At 41.0% G+C, this 17,295-nt stretch overlaps 2 protein-coding genes, 1 long non-coding RNA gene and 2 other non-coding genes across 8 annotated transcripts in view; 1 reads left to right on the top strand and 4 right to left on the bottom strand.

The window, feature by feature from the left end:
- The window catches only part of LOC124296701 (NAD kinase-like), a 39,274-nt gene extending 36,514 nt beyond the window's left edge, over positions 1 to 2,760 (bottom strand). Inside the window, exon 1 of the mRNA XM_046746974.1 lies at positions 2,255 to 2,760. Coding sequence (XP_046602930.1) covers positions 2,255 to 2,367 — 113 coding nt within the window. The 5' untranslated portion in view covers positions 2,368 to 2,760. The remainder of the gene's footprint in view (positions 1 to 2,254) is intronic.
- On the top strand, positions 1,142 to 16,146 carry LOC124296707 (uncharacterized). Its single transcript, XR_006906442.1, has 3 exons — positions 1,142 to 1,251; positions 8,065 to 8,068; positions 16,136 to 16,146. It is a non-coding gene; the product is annotated as an uncharacterized LOC124296707 (long non-coding RNA).
- Trnag-ucc (transfer RNA glycine (anticodon UCC)) lies at positions 1,168 to 1,239 on the bottom strand. Its single transcript has one exon. It is a non-coding gene; the product is annotated as a tRNA-Gly (tRNA).
- Positions 1,578 to 1,649, bottom strand: Trnae-cuc (transfer RNA glutamic acid (anticodon CUC)). Its single transcript has one exon. It is a non-coding gene; the product is annotated as a tRNA-Glu (tRNA).
- Positions 5,358 to 17,295, bottom strand: part of LOC124296696 (6-phosphofructo-2-kinase/fructose-2,6-bisphosphatase-like) — a 41,533-nt gene continuing 29,595 nt past the window's right edge. For 3 of the 4 annotated variants that reach the window (XM_046746956.1, XM_046746957.1, XM_046746955.1), the window contains 5 exons: positions 11,405 to 11,566; positions 10,676 to 10,836; positions 9,390 to 9,773; positions 9,024 to 9,293; positions 5,358 to 7,713 (listed from right to left, as the gene is read on the bottom strand). In XM_046746956.1, coding sequence (XP_046602912.1) covers positions 7,285 to 7,713; positions 9,024 to 9,293; positions 9,390 to 9,773; positions 10,676 to 10,836; positions 11,405 to 11,566 — 1,406 coding nt within the window. In that variant the 3' untranslated portion in view covers positions 5,358 to 7,284. Of the gene's footprint in view, positions 7,714 to 9,023; positions 9,294 to 9,389; positions 9,774 to 10,675; positions 10,837 to 11,404; positions 11,567 to 13,447; positions 13,631 to 17,295 lie in introns of those variants that run through there. The other variant, XM_046746958.1, reaches the window with a different exon arrangement.

Here is a 17,295-nt window from a genome sequence, read left to right on the forward strand (position 1 = left end):
TCGTCTTTAAAAACGCAACTTATAGGTACAGAAAATGGCTTAATGTCACGTTCCGGCGATGCAGGCTTTGCATTTTATATTTGCACAAGTCTGCGTTGCGGTCATTGTTATGCGCAGTTATTGTTAAAATTTTCAGATCACGTCAGGATATAAAGACTTTATCGCAGGAATGATGCAAGCCGCGGCGTTGCAGGAAAAAAATATTCCATAATTACGATTTTATTGATAGTTTTATAATATGAAGCATAACGGTATCACATAATGTCTTTGGTTGAAAAATATTGTAAGTTGGACCGCAGTATAAACGCGTTACGCTTGGTTGTTAAAATACGATTTCGGGTGAGTGTAAGTCTGTGTTATAGCCGGGGGCTAATTGTAAGTCTTTCGGCAAAGTAGAGAATGTAGTTTTATATTGTTAGTGTTCTGCCTCGTGCAGTGACAACCGCATGGCCGCAGCATAATAGATTACAACTACGACATGACCGAAGTCACAAATCTGAAGTGTCGAACCGCCTAGATTGAATAAATTCTGCCCATTTTATCCTTGACACAGATTCCCAAAAATTATAATGTGCAGAACTTTCGAGCTATTACCAACATCAGCAGGTGACCGATTTCTGCTGGTCATGCGAATCACGCGAATGCCCTGCGACCCCTTTCCGAAAATTGGAATCGACCCGGCTGGAAATTTATTGAACGAATCGACAGACTCACGGGGTATATTTCTCGCGAGCCAATCACGATAACACGCCCCTCGTAAATCTTCAAGGAAAAAATGTTATGTAGATTTTACATCTGCTGTGGTGAATATATGTAGGTACGGCACTTTTTTGGAGTTAAATCTACATCAATTGCGATAGATCTACTTAAGCGTATTGTAACTCTTACTATTAGTAATAGTTTTCAAACACTTACTATCAGAATTATAAATCTTGCCACAATTTAACTCTAAAAAAGTGCTGGCCATGTATTCACCACAGGAGAGGTAAAATCTACATTATTCTTCTTTCCGTATTCAAACGGACTGTAATATTTCCTTCGTTTTATTTTGTACTCGGCTATTCGCTCTAATATGAAAATCTATATTCACTCAAAAAAGTGAAGAAATGTCAAAGCCTGAAAGACCATATGGTGGCCGTGAAATAAACAGAATAAAAAAAATTTCCGTGCGATGGCCGGGAATCGAACCCGGATCAACTGCTTGGAAGGCAACTATGCTGACCATTACACCACCATCGCACATGATCAATGGTGAATAAGCGTGGTATCGCAACAATAGAGAAGCGAACGATTATTAATGTATGAACGTTGTAAAATTGCTTGTGCGGTTTATTTTTGGGTTCAAAGGGACTTTATTATATTATTTTTCTGCTGTACCAATGCAGACTGTGCATTCGTTCCTCCGTGCAAAGAATGCAGGTAACATGTAGCGAGCGAATAGTTTCAAAAATATGATCATATGGACTGTATGGCGTCTAAGCATTTTTGGCTGTATCCATTTTTTTTTTTTTTTGACAATGACTGGGGAGGGGGGGGTGGTGGTATTTCATAAACAAGACAAAAAATTATCAAAAAATTTCCGGTACCGGGAATCGAACCCGAGCCTCCTGGGTGAGAGCCAGGTATCCTAGCCACTAGACCATACCGGACGTTACGATGGATACGGGACGTAATGTATACATTTTGAAAATTAACTAAACGAACAACGTGACCTTCGACTTTGAATTTTTCAATTACACGAGAACGTAACCCGATGGTGTTTTCTCTTTTTTCTTTTTGTATATTTTACGCTGGTAGTTATTCCTATCAACTAACAAAGAACTGAGAATCTACCGCGGTGGCATCATAAATATTAAAATTTCAAATTAGTTTGCACACGGTACTTACAATCTGCTGGCATATCCTGTTAGCAAATAGGTAGTTTTGATAAATTAAAACCAAGATCGTTCGAAGCGGCGGTATGATAACAATAATAATGACAGTAATAATAACACAACAGCAACATTTACAAGTCCGACGAAGTCGGTGGCACGAAGCCAATTATGTTGTTCCGACTTGATCGTTCATCAGTGTCGGATAACGTCGGTGCATATAATGTTAATCGGTAAATTAAGCATATAACGACGGTGCTGCGACGAAGGTGAATAAATCAAAAATCTAAGTTCGCAGGATAAAGGGGTGTAGAGAAAAAAGAAACGCGCAAGTATTGCCAAAAGCAAAACTCAGCACTTTCCTTCAGATTCGTCAGACATACCTGAACGTTTGTTGTTTGTCCTGCATTCGTGAAACGTTGGTTTTCTTGGGCCTCTTGCCGTCTATTTCCATGTCGACCATCGCCTGTGCGAGATGGAGATCCTTTTCGTTCATGTTGATAATGAAGTTATTCAGAAACACCGCGTCAGCCCGGGAGGTTTGAACAAACTCTCAGCCACTGACAATGAAGCTAGCCGCATACGCTGCGCCTGACGGATATAGGTAGACGCGAAGCGCAAAATTTTATAAAACCAATGCACCGATGCGCAAGCACACATGCGCCGTCGATCAGCGAGAGACGCGCTTCGACTTGCCCGCAGGTGCGAGATGCGAGAGCTAACTTCTAACCTAACTAACCGCGATGAAATCCGATTAGTTAAATATTCACAGGGAATTATTACCCGTCAATCGTTGTCTGTAATGCCGGTCGAGGAAGCGGCCGGCCGGTCGTTCGCGCTTTTCGCTTTTCTGCGATATGACGCGCGTCTCGTCTGAACGCGAGGCGAGTTTGAACACCGTTCGGAGTTCGCGCTACCCGTTAAATCGTCAATATGCTTGCGCCCACCTCGCCCACCGAGTGGCTCTGGCGGCGGGGGGGGGGGGAGGCATCAGCTGACTCTCTCGACCGAATCCGCTTTGCGTTGCGCGCCTTTTGCGCTGTCCGTGTCGATCGGGCCTTCTTGCCGCGCAAAATGGAGCGGCGGGGGGGTTAAGGTCTCGCCAATCCACGTATAACGTTATATTTTATGTACTCTAGGTACGAATGTGATTATATTATGCCATTCTGACCTGTGTATTCTCCGTTTCATCGGAGCGTCGTTTTCACGTTTTACATGCACGCCGGGTGTATTACGTTATATATTATGTATATGTAAGGTCTGAACTATGAATTATTTTTAAATCTCTTACTATAGACGCTGCACCGGCGGACTAACAATACCTATGTACGTGGAGCTCGACACGATTATGTTTGTTCATTCATATGACATTCTTTTGTTACTTTTTATTGATGGACGTATTTTACTTGTAAAGCTGTAAATAAGAAAAATTTTATATACAGAAAAAATAAAATACAAATAAAAAAATTCTTCGAGCCGAGTACGTGCCTTAAAATAAATATGAATACAGTTTTTTTTTTTTTTGTTCATTACATCTTTGACCTGCCTCACTTTGCCTCAGTTTCTCCCATAGTTGGCGATGTATAAATTTAGCAAAATAGGGACTTGGTGACCACTTCAGCTTGAATGGGAAGCTCTTGAAACTGGACGACATTTTCATAAATTATTTACTTAAGCACACTTTTCTTTCACTCTGTTTCTACTTCACTCTCTTCTGACCCTTGTTCAATCCCCTTTTTTAAGCTGTTGTCGATTTTTCTTCTTTACACAGTTACCGGTTTTTTCACAGTCTTTTCTGGCACGTGAAATATAAGCATTATTATACAATAGACAATGTCGTGATTGTTATTATTGAATAGAAGAATTAAACAAATGTCTCTTCTCAATACGCGATGCAAATTTTGTCACGCGAGTGTCCGGAAAAGAATCATCTAACAATAAGAATATTTCCGCGTACAAGACGATAAAGTTCTATGGTAATTGTCATCGTGTACGTACATATGTATAACACGACAGTTCGCAGTAAGAACATTTTGCCATAGAAGCTTAGTTCAGGCTACACTAATGATTTTAAAGCAACATATTTTTTTTACACCGATATTGGTTAATCGATTCTTATTCTACAATTGGAATTCTTCTTCTCATTCTTCCTAATGCGTCTACATTCTCACATATCTGAAACTATAGTTTATTTCTTTTAGCCGATAAAATAGTTATACAAGATAATACGTAACGTACTTTGTCGTCATTTCGTATCCCCTGACCCCTTCAAGAATATTGTTTGCTTTAATTTTTCCTGTATATTCGTATTATTTATTATTCAGACAACTTCGCATGAACAGTGTGACCGTCAACTTCTCTAAATAATTCGACGCTCGTGACGGAAGGTCATTTAACTTTCATTAACTCATACCTGTACGAACGAATTTGCGTGATGGAATTAATTTTCATATTTTTTTTAGTCCAGCAGGATCTAACTTCCAACGTAATCACTATTTAAGAATACTCTTCCCAAAATTTTCGTACGTAATGCAGGATTTCGCTTACGACAATCTACTTATTACGTTTTATTCGAATATAGCTTTTGCATGAATCTTAAATTTGAATATCTCACCTCTTTTTGCGCAATAACGCAAGATGGTTATTTACGATACATAACTTTATACATTAGGTATATCATTCGTTCACATCAACAAAATTGCTAAACAAACAAATTATGTCGGTTAAAAATTGAGTTGCGGCTTCAGCTAGTTCAGCAAAAAATTTCTGAAAATATGTCACGACGTCACAGTTGAACTCTGAATATCAGTATCCGCATTCAACTGGTGTTGGGAATTGTATGTAATACCTGTACATGGGGTGGTCTCCGCCAACGCAGCTACTTTTTCTTTAATTCTCTCGGATCTGTTCCATAATTGATTATGGGCTAAGATTGTACGCGACAATGACAATATTATGCTTCCGTGAAGTTCAATGTACGGGATGTCGTTAAGAAAGATCATCGTACAGCTAGGCTGTAAGAAACCACATGACGATTACATGCTTTCGTTTGCCTATAACTAACACTTGGAGAGAACGCAAAATGGAAAACGACGAAGAAATCATCATCAGCTTATCTGTTTTTCGATCTCGGTGCTACTAACGATGGAACACATGACAATTAGATTTTGGTAACAATACAAAACACAGGAATGATAATGACTTCGTTATGACGACTGTTTGCGACAATTCAAAAACAATTATTATACTTTCATTCGGGTATTTCGGAAACGTGAGATAAATCGATGTTTGTCAATTATACAGACGTAGTTTGAATGTTGTAACTTTATAATTACCAAGATACCAACGTTTCAATGACTTTTCATCACTGGAACGTCAACTGGTAGGCTGTACCAATCATTTGTCTTCGTGTAGCAAGAGGTCTTCATGCATGTGTTAACACGAACCCTCGAGTTTGCTATGCAAAAAAATTAAATGCGGTTAATGTCATCGTAAAAAAAGAAAATCTTTATTGTTATCATATTTATCATAAAATGTACTACATTGAAATGATAAAAATAGTTATGGCAATAACAAAATCCCAAAGTTATGGGGGCTATACGTGTAAAATATATAATACAGTATAACGCATGCATCACGGATATTTTATAGGTTACTTATTAATAATTGGCGTTCATTAGTCACGACTGATGAAGAAATGACTTTCCCTTACAACCCCAAGACAAATCTGTATATTGATAACTTTTTACAATAAAATACATTCAACAGTTCATTTCAACAAGAAAACCTACTCACGAATCCTCTACAAAACGTTCAGAAAATTTTTAATTCTAAACATAACTTGCGAGTTTTCTAAACCTTTAAAACTTAACTAACAATTTCACCTCAGCTATTTTTTACGTTATATCGTTTCTTCTGATCATTCCTGAATGTATGTTATTTTACAAGAGGAATCTATTTACTATCAAATTCGCATTGTTATGCATTCTCGTAACATGCGGCTTTTTGTGAAATAAATTCATTATTCTTAAAGTACAAATCTAGCTTCTACGCGAGGGGGGTAGGGTGGGGGGGGGACATCACTCTGCAGCAAAATGCAACGTTGACTTTTAAATAGGAATAACACATCGATCATGTATATGTATGTATTGTGTCATACTATCCAAAAATATGGACTTTGATTTAAATAAATATATCGTGTCCACACTATGTGCCTCGGCGCGCGTATTCGCGCCCCGCAAAATATACGCTATTCTAATATGCAATTTTGTTTACAGGCTGTTTTAACTGCGCGGGACTCGTATATAGCATCCCCGTTCTTAATAAGCTGTGTAAATTTTATAGAGATTTAAATGTGTCCTCAAATACCGTATATGTATTCATAATCTACGCGATATTTGCTTCAATAAAATCAGTTTTTTCATATTTTCCTTGTCAGTGGTTTTTTTTTTCTTCTGTTTTTGTAATATTAAAATACACTCTATAACGTAATGTATAAATTAAAAATAAACTACTCTAAGTACCATATACTAAAAAATGAAGAAGGCTCAGGCAGTGGGCACCGAAATACTGCCGTTCGATACTTTACCATTTTACCTTTCAACTAGATGAATCCCAACACCAACCATTCCACTTGGCAACCAGCATCATCGGTCTTCGTTTCTACAATAGTCACTAATAGCTATTTTAATCTAATTGTTTACTTTCTACTCTCCACTGCATAAATTGAAAAACATTTGTAGAATTTTACTGATTTTTTGGTTACACCATACACAGGTATGTAGTACTTATTGTTCAATTACGGGAAGTGTATATTACAGGATTTTCCAAATAATGGTATTGTATTTGGCCTCAAATATTACCAGATTTTATAATTTACCTTTTAATTTCAATGGACCGAGGGTGAAAAGAATCAATTTGACTCTTTCTCAAAATTTCCAATATTCTTCGGCCGTCGGTCTATATCCGTGTACTACGGATTTCTATCAGATGAAAATCCAACTCAACCCCTAACTTCATCACCGTGGTTTTCCTACCAAGTCTACATAAGTGGCGATTGGTTGAATTGTCGAATTAGTTGAGCAGTCAACCCGATCAGAAATTAAATCGTTACTCAAATTTGGTTTCCAAATTTTCAATACCGATGCTCGGATTAACAATAAACCCGTACAGAACTCCTCAATATTATATCGTACGCGATAATCCGATTATTCCGAATCCTCTAACAGATGATAAGAAAAGCTCAGATTCGATATTCGGTATAGTCATTTACCGAAATACATCTAAATATAATACTTTATCTCCGATCCAACGGGACCGCGAAGTCGCTCTTCGAAGAGCACTTGTCGCTCGAGGACTTCGATGAGCCTTGCTTAGGGTCGGTACAACCCTTTTCGGAGACTTTGTCCTGCCCTCAGTGTTGTTGGACGAGGGTCGGACCACTGGCTGGATTCCTCCAAGGATCGGGTATGTCGAAGTGAGCCGGCACCGTCAGCAAAGCATCGTCGGCAGTCCTGTTAACGCTGCAATTCTTCGGCTTAACTCTGGTGGTGTTTACGCACTCGATCGGCAGCTTGAAGAACTCGAGTTCGTAGTTAAACCCGCGGCTAGTGATCTTGATTATCGTATGCAGTGGGACCTCCATGTAGGGCAACTCCTCGGGTTTTTTGTCCATGAAAAAACCGATTATGCAGCGTAAAACCGCCTGGTGAGATATCACCAGCATGTTCGTGGCCTGTTGAAGGTCAGCCAAAACTGGTTCCACCCGCTGCATTATATCCACGTAGCTCTCGCCCCAGGGGTACCTATACCTTAGCTTGTCCTGGTCACGCCAGGCGAACTCCTGCAATCATTCAGACAAAGATCTCGTTATTTATTGGCCGTTTGTCTTCAATCGCTTACACCTAGTCGACGATACCACGGCTTTCGTTGCGCAGACTCCGCTGATTATTCGGGCACGGCTCGTTCATTGTCAGTATCTTACGTCTACTTGTATATATATGTATATGTATACATGGAACTAGAAAACTAGGTCACAGATTCTCATCATCATGACCTACTACAGACACGACGTATTCGTCACGGCCTACCCCTGTGGGGCATATTTATGTACAGAACGCTAAGTAATTGCGGTCTCACACCTTGCGTGGTTGGAAAAATATCCTAGTTATTAGTACCAGTGCAACACGTGGAGTAACGTGATAGTCGAGTTTGCGCCAAGTCGATTATTGTGGGGGTAAGACATTCGGGGCGAGGATTTTCAAGTCAGAATCCGTGTACAAGAATGCTTTACGTGCATGCATATAGTGAAAAACGTTTACATAAATATGTGACGGTGAGTAGACGACGAAAAATTGCCAAAGGCTTTTGCAGAACAGCCATGGCATATTGGATAGGGTACTAAGCTGTCGTTCCGAAAATAGTATGGGTATTTTTCTTCGAAAAACGTGGAACTCGATACTCTGCAATGATGGAAATTTTAATTTAACGTGGTTTGAATCCTGTAGTTGTTCGTCCTGCTCGACGTTAATCGAAAGAGAATAACACCAAGGTCTGTGTTATTCTACATTACTACTTTAGTTGTTATTGTGGAAAAGAGTTATTTTTCCATCTGAAATGAACTCCAAGCAGTGATATAGTTGACATTACCAAGTATAGGCTGACATAGAAGTACACAAAGCAGTGATAAATTAGCAGAAACACTTTACCACATTGTGGGCGAAAACTGGATGTTAACAAAAGCTGACTGTCATCGCCTTTGACAAATTTACAGTCTTCCACAAACTTGACTCACGCCGTAATTTCATCTTGCTCTAAAGCCTGAATAACGTCAGTTTTATTAATAGAAATATTAACTTTACCCCAAAAAGTTAAGACGCACTGAAACACGTCGGAAGAAAAGAATTAAGAAGAGGGGGGAAAAAAAGATGAGAATCGTGCATCGACGGGAAATATCGTGTGCTTGAGAACGCAAAGTCGTGAAAGCACTTTTAGCAGCAAACAACGGTTATGCGTTTGAAACTTAAAGATTATTCACGTCACCGAACCTGTGGCGCCTTTAAAAACCGTTCGGAGCTTCGCGGTTCTCTTATACATAAATTTGCTAGAAGGTATACACATTACGCCGATGGTGTCAGAAGTTCGGAAAATTACCTGCGGGTATTGTTCCTGCATTTCTTCGTAGGAAAGTCCCTCGCAAACTCCGGCATCGAGCTCGTTCAGCTCAGAAATGTGCTCTTGGGCGGCTTCAACGCCTCGAGCAGTCGCGATGGTCCTCCGAAGTCGGCTAGTAAGGACTCGTAATTCCGGTACGTGCAAGCCGTTGATGTGGGCAGCCAAAGCTTGCGCGTAGCGCTCTCCACGAGCACTCAAAACAGCATCCCCGCCAATTTTTCCGAGGACATTGTACTCGCTCTCCCCATGCTAAAAACCAGACGTGAAAAGATGTTTGACTTTGAGAATTTCGAACAAACCCTGGCAACTGCTCGCAGCACGCATTCACGGCATCGTTACACTTACCCTTGAGAAGTAGAGGGTATGAGGCTGGATCCTGACGCTGCCAAGGTATCCCAAGATCTTGGTCTCGACGTGACCGCTAACTTTGTGCGCTGTGATATCCATGTTGCCAGTGTCAACGGTGATCCTGGGCCAAGTCTTTTCGTCCATGGGTTCGTAGGCTTGGGCGTAATGGGCGACCTTCAAACGCAAGTCCTCGGCCGCTCTGGCCTTGTCCATATTCTTGTAGTCGGCACTGTACGTTAGGATCCCTTGGTAATTTTGTTCCAACGACGCAGGATCGGAACACACGCACTCGATGAAGATGACGCGGTAGCCAAGTTGGCCGGAAAAGTAGTCGAAGACCTCCGCTCGCTGTTCGTGGGTCACCAGAGTGCCGTCTAGGATCTTAAAAATTGTTGGAAATCAATGAATAACGGAATTTTTTGGGTGGAATGTCACACAAAATCACAGCCAACTATCGTAAATGTACGAGGCTGTCGAACGTACGAATATAGTACAACGAAATTGATCTATCTGTAGTTGAAGAAATCGCAATGCCAAACATCGCGGTGAAAGCTGATAAGTTATCTGTTGTTTAAACACAACGCGATAGCTGGAAAGACCCTGCTTTCATCAAATGATATACATGCTGTATAAAACTAACATCTTCTACGTCAGACTATTTTTTTCCTTTTACTGCTAAGTTGGCCAATTGATCTTGAACTCTACAATCAATTTTTATTGTCATGTTATGTGCTATAAGAGACTCACCACGGAATTGAAAAACAACTATTTATAATCCTGGTAGTAGTGATTAAATGTCGTTAAATAAGGTCATACGAATGAAGCAAATTACAGGCTTACAAAACGTAGGATATACCCAAGCTGCTCCGTCTTAACCGCCGTTTCAGATTAATTTCTTAGAATTCAACTTCTTTACTTTTATTAGTTGGTTTATTTATTCATTATTCTTATTTTCGTTATTACTTTTTCCTTCATCGTGCATTTATTCAAACTTAACAAATTATACTCTACTGCGAAAAGGTCAGACGGGGTGTTCACAATCTCTCTGCAATTTTTGTATAATAAGAACTTTTTTGGATCACAGATATTTGCGCAATAATTTTATCAGTCATTTCAGATTTATACACGTGTGCATAATTAATCTGATATATTTAGGTCATCGATGGAGAATTTCGCCCCAAGATCTCCTCCAATTCAAATTACGAATTGTAAGAGGAATTTTCTGACCCGGTATGGGCTGACACCAGTTTCGTTGCTCTTATTTAGGATCGATGAATACTTACAGCAAGACTATTCCCAGCGGCCAACCAAGACGCACAGTCCCGCATGGCGTCCTTCTGAGCAAGGGACCTGATCGCCACATTGGTGGCATGATCTGGCCTGAAGAGTTCATGAGAGGCGTACATGTCCAGTCGTTTCTGGCGGTACACGCTGACACGCATAACTGTAAACGTATTTTCATCGTAAATTTTTCAAATGAAGGATATCGTATGTAACGATCTACACGCGTCTGGAATATTTCATTCACGGAACATCACGATTCCATAATCTGTATACAACGAACACACTATAACGCAACTAACGGTGAGAGGAATGGTCATCTAGGGTCGCTTTCTTTTACTAACCGAAAGACTGACGTTTGTATCAACTTGGCTTATATTGATCAAAGAGCAAACAATCCCGAGTGACGTTAAACGGATTCGAAACGAATTTCGTAGAGTATAATATGACGTTGCTGCTGCACTCAACGATCGATTACCAACATAATGTGCTGTGCCTACACTCGATTAGTAAAATTACAAATGAGATACCGCATGTGCGGTACTCGGGAATTTCACCTTGACTAGCATACACTCGCTATACCCTGCAGCAAAACGCGTTCTCCAATAAGGAAAAGGCTTTCTGGTTGAATGGCTTGTCGACTCTTTATGTACACGAAGCGAGCCTCATACCTGTACTATAACAATATCGACGCGAGTGGGATTGGGTATCTTACACTAATTTCAAATCACCTTTAGCAGACTCGCCGTTCCAGTTCAACCTCCGAGCAAGACAATGTGCGACCTGAGTTTTACCCCTGGCCGGCAAACCTGCCATGGCGACGACAACCCCAGCAAACCTGCGTGGAGGCTTAGCCTTGTTGCCGCTTCTCGCTGGCATTTCCTGGCCGGTTTCTGCAATGAAAAAAATAGGAAAAAAAGGTTTAGCTCGTTATAAAAAACGATGTCGTAATTTTTTTCGTAGTTGGATTGCTACATGCCTATTCCACAACTTGTATTTCATGGCGACGACGGATGTCGTATAAATAAAATCCATGTTTGCATAATTAAGTTGTGTACATATTATAAGGACCGATTCAAGTTCCTACAACTAATATATTAACTTTTAAAGTTCGACTAGTTTGAACGCGTCGAAATAATTTGCTACTGTCGACATTTCCTTACATTAGAGTTGATGGTTCGTCACATTTGAATTCTCCAATCTCTTCTGTTACTTCCTGTTCGCAGCCATTCATTTGTACACATATACAGAGAGATAATTACATACTAAGTGGTATGATTTTTTTCTGAAGATAACATCTGTTCCATAATTGTTCGTCATTTCGTAGAAAACACCGTATGCAATAAGTCACTGTGACGCGGTGTTAATAATACATAGAATCTCGGAGCCTGGTACGTTGTTTCAAATCGCTAAACGTTTGGTATTATTTCATTATTCCACCGTGTCATCGAGAAGTAGCAATAACTTTAACGGATCGTCAATTCTGACGTACTGTGAAGCAAATAAATTACGATGCGTTCGCGGCTGTGTTTGCACTCCGATCGATAGTCGAGACTCATGATTGGCGCTTGTTAACGAACCGAAGTCTATTATTGTCCGAACTCTGTTGCATCAATAAGGTGTTTCGATTTTTTTTTGTTAATCATCGACACAGTCGGATACCGAAAGACAGTTGCGTCGTATCGTGAAGCTACTTTGAACCCATGGTTACTCTTGGTGTAAAGATATATTGTAATACGGTTCAGCTTGGATGGACTCGTGCCAAAGATAGTTCACGATCGACAATTGTAGATCATATAATATATCAACATACAATATATCAAGTGCTTGCAAAACAGCCGAGCACAAAGTATGTGAGAGATAAATCGAGGTGTGAGGCCGCTAGGCTGAAACAAGAATGAGTTCTACTTTTTCCGTTTAAAAGCGAGAGCGCAATTTTCCCAGCAGCTGCCTCGTTGCGTCGATACTTGTCCGTTATTAACACAAAACCGAGCGTAATTGCTACTTGCGGAGCATGGGCACATTGGCTTCGTATTTTTTTTACCTGCCGCACACTCCAAACTAAACTTGCACAAAGCGTTCCTCATTTGGGACCCTCGTTATCTCAAAATAACATACTAAATACTTCGACCGAAAACGCCACGTTAATTCCCAGAGACTTCTCGGAATTTACCGAATATACGTCTTCCCAGCCTTCGTTACAGCTAGAGACTAATCAGTTAATGATAGTTTAAAGACTCGACGGGGATCATCAATATGTATCGTACCGGATACAGTGGATTACGTGGTATGGTGAAATTAGACCGATTTCATTGGAACTACCGACGTCTCAATGTTCTTGGTTTAAACAGGTACGGCATTCGCGTCACTGCCCTCCTAACAATCGTTGTTGACAATTCGCTACAGTATTTTTTTGCATACCGGCGATTGGGAGAAGTCTCTCGAATGTATACTATTTGAACCTGGAGGGGGACGACGAACACGGCAAGAAAACGCTAGCTCCTAAAAATAGGTAAAACAAAAATCGGACCCAGTGTCACGGGATGAATGGGATTAATTGCAGGCCTGTCGGGTGGGTGATTGATTTTGTTTACAGTCACTGTTAAGCGCCTGATAAAATTAAGTGTCATCATCATCGTCGTGGTTATCGGGAGTGCGCTGCGTAACTAAATCATTTAGCGGTATCAATTGATCGTGGCTAAATTTAAGTTAAAAATAAACGTTCCAGGACGATTGATAAGTTTCAGATAGTTGCCATTAAGACCTACACTTACCGCTGCGACACATGTTGAAGATCGGTTACGTAACGCAATTAATCCCTCGGTGTATTATAGACCTTTTAAAAATCTTTTCTTGATATCAACGATCACGCCCGAATGTTTAGAAGTGATTCCTTCGAGTGATCCTTGCGAACTGACTTCTGCGCCGGTTTCTTTGCCAACGTTTTAAAATTAGACAAACTCGTAGGCGATCTCCTGGGGGATGTATAACGTGCAGATGTATCTCTGGATGTATTTTATATACATGTGCTAGCCGTCGCCAAACTCTGACGTAATTGAGGGCGCAATTTTGCGTCGGTATATAACAGGCCAAAGACCAAAATTCATCACCTATGCGCGTACAAAGAGTGAGCACCGATATATGCCGTATACGCGGGGTTTATCAAGCGTTCAAACAGTGAACATTTTCCAAGGTTACACCGCTGGTACAACGATTATAGGTACGTGTAGGTATACTATCGCTTGTAAGTGATCGCTGCTTTTACGTAACTTTCAACTGCGGAGCAGTTTGTTCTGGTCAGAGTGGGAATCGGCAACTGACTGACTCTAGAACTCTAAGACAACATTTGTCGCATCACCAGCCCTTATCTTGGAGCAGGCTTATCACCAGCTATTAAGCTCCCCTGTGTATACATGTTGTTGAAAACCGGCATTTAACGGGACCCACAGTTCTGTAAGGCTCGGAGGACCTTCGAAGGCAATTTGCTGCGGTCTCGCTCGAGTGACAAAGAAAGCGGTTCAGGAATATCAAGGCCTCGTGGCGCGAAATATTTTTGCGAAAAGACGCAGCTTTGCTGTTATCTTGCGCGAAAATCACTCTTGAATCAAGAGATCCGAAATGAGGCGCTGGGCGAATCTTAAGGTCTTTTGCCGGCTGTGATATAAGTTAATGACGTTAATTATGAAAGACGTTTATCAACAAAAACAGGATAACTGTATTCAAGTATTGTCTGGGTTTATATAGATGAAGTGCTCGAAGCGAATGTACCTCTCTCACGTTGTTTTGATAAAAAAATTTATTTTTGATTTCTGCGGTCTGGTATTTATGATAATTGTTCCTTAAGTGCAATAGCTACGAAAAAAAAAAAAAATCCGTCGATTCTAAAAATCTAGGCTGAACGAATGAATTATTCAATTTCCGAACTCTAGTCGTAACTAAGAATCGATCACAACACCCATTGTTCACAGTTGACTTGAAATAACATTCTATTCTTCACTCGGACAGATGATCGTTCAACGGTTAAAAGTTCACTTCACATAGTTGAATTCCTCACGACTAAAGAGGTTTTGTTATACTTAGAAGATTGTTTAGATCTACGGCGTGAGTTGAATCTCGAAAGTTGCGAAAACCGCTTATTACCGTTTGCAATGTGCTTTATACATCATAATTGCCGCCTTACTCTTCTGCGGGATGCAATCCCTCCTCTGCAATTCCAAAGTAACAAGTTACGACAGACGATGCTTGTATTGAGTCGGTACTATAGCCACTACAATTCACGCGTAGAATAAGCATTTACGAAGCGGAAATGCCGTGTCGTGTGAACAAAGTTTAAGATATCGGTATCAGTGGGGCGATAAATTGACTCAAAATATATTTCCGTACCGCATACGTATATTAGAGGTCGACCATGTCGAGTGATGCAGAATGGATTACAGTTCGTAAGACAGTAAAGTTTTTCTTTGCAACCGAGATTGCATAAGCGGGTTTGCGACTTATTTCGACACTTGTTATCGCCGCCTCGAAAGTTATATCATTGAGTTAGCCTATACGCTTGTCGTATTATTTCGTAACCCAGAATGTTGGGTGTAAACTAATGTACGAACACGGTTCGTACAACCTTCGAAGCTACACTCCAGCGGCGCTCCAGGCATTGCATAGCCAGAGACTGAATAAAAGCGCTCGAAAACGAAAACAACAACCAGAAACAAGTAGTAAATTGAATAGAGCTAACGAGCAATGAATACGGTATCGAGAGAAAGCTTTTAATCGAGTCAAAGTATAACAACGAAAACATGTGTCTTGTATTCCATCGTCAGGCCTCAACGAACAGCGGGGATTTACTTGACAAATTCGATCGAAAGTTTTCTCCAATGATTTCCGTCTCCAGACAAAGATTCACGATCCACAGGGTAATAATTTTATTTCAACGTTTCATCGTCAGCTTGCAGTTATAAGCCTGAACTTTAGTGATCCTCTTTACACAAGAGCAGCTATCTGTGTTGTGCACGGTGGACAGTTTCTGGTTTCAGATTGCTATAAACAGACCTACCGAGCGCGTGTCAGTGTGTATACACGAGACGCTGGGGGTCGTTCTCTGATTGGTCGACGAGGCGGGCGCGGCCTTTACCACACCAGCTACAAGTTCTTTAAACACATGTAGATCTGGCGGAGCGGAGTTGCTTTTCAACGGAGAGGGGAAAGCGACGTGGAAGAGAAAGAGAGAGAAAGAGAGATAGAAAGAGAAATACAAGAGGTCGAGGCGCAAATGGTCAGCTCGTTATAATATCGCTGAAGGATAATTAAATGCGGGAGGTCCTGAAAAGCTGGTTAAAATATGTAAACAAACACGTTCGAACCGAGCCACAGAAACGATAATGATGAAATTTAAAAAATTATAATAAAAATAAAAGAATCAAAAAAAAAAAACAATGCCAACAGGCGTCCGTCGGAGTAAAACCGAGATAATTTAGTGAAAGAGAGAGCAAGAGTGTCGCTGTGGTACCTGGGACGACGACACGTTGGCTTGTTTACGAACGGTCACAGCATCGGCGGCCAAGCCTCCGCGGTAGCGGTATTGACGTATTTTCTTGATTGCGTGTATAATTAAAAAGTCAAGTGGGACGCGGTACTGAAATCCACCAGCTTCGTTGCTTTGGACAAATGGTCCAGAAAATAATCGCGACGTGCAGGCGTTTTTTGGCGATTATGGTATACGGAACTCGATCGCGTTCGCGAATCAGCAACTGCACCAGGCGTGCAGAAGTTGTTTTGATCAAAGTAGGGAAACGCGAAACCCCGTTAGCGAATGGAGACGAGTTAACTCTCGTCGTCTAACTCGATGTCAAAGACCCTACTTAAACGCGGTCAATTTAATTCTCATGATTGATATGCATACTGCCGCGTTGGATCATTTTAGCTTACGCTGCGCTATCGCGAGTTATTTTGGGGTAATGTAAAGGTGCGCTACGCTCAGCAACACGCTGCAGACTTCGAGTGCTCGGTTAAGCTGAAACGATACGTCTTGAATAGCACATGTGTGCACTTCCATTGACTCCGTACGCTAGCGGTAATAATATTTTTTAGCGATACAGCCGCGGTGTTGTTTAACCAATTGTTGGTGGCGCGTCTGCGCGTCTGGGTGGAAAAAACATTAACTTAAAAATACCGGGCCTCATTACCAGGAGGCACGTCCCTGAGCATATCACACGTTTGCAGGAGGCACATGTCGGTGGCTGGGCCACCGCATATTTTCTCCTCTTGCTTCTCAGCCTTCTTGAAATTCTCGGCTCAAACAGATGGACCTTCCGTCCTTGTCTATTACAGTCCCTCTCTCGCTTTCCCCTCTCTCTCTCTCTCCCTCTATGCCTCTCCCACCAATCTCCCTCGCAGCATCAACTTGTTTACTAAAAGACTGAGCCCAGTGTCTCCGGTTCCAGTTTCCAGCTGAGAAATTCGAAGCCCAAACGGACGAAGGCTCGAGAGTTGCATTTGTTATTCAGAAGGGAATGTTGCAGTTTACAGTTCAGAATTTCATAGGAAAGACGAGAAGAAGAGCGTGAATTACGGATTCGAAAATAGACAGTATAGGTAAGTCAGTCAGCGCTGAGGGTAGGAGAAAGCG

The sequence above is a fragment of the Neodiprion virginianus genome, chromosome 1 (genome assembly GCF_021901495.1).
Source record: "Neodiprion virginianus isolate iyNeoVirg1 chromosome 1, iyNeoVirg1.1, whole genome shotgun sequence".
Taxonomy (NCBI): Eukaryota; Metazoa; Arthropoda; class Insecta; order Hymenoptera; family Diprionidae; genus Neodiprion; species Neodiprion virginianus.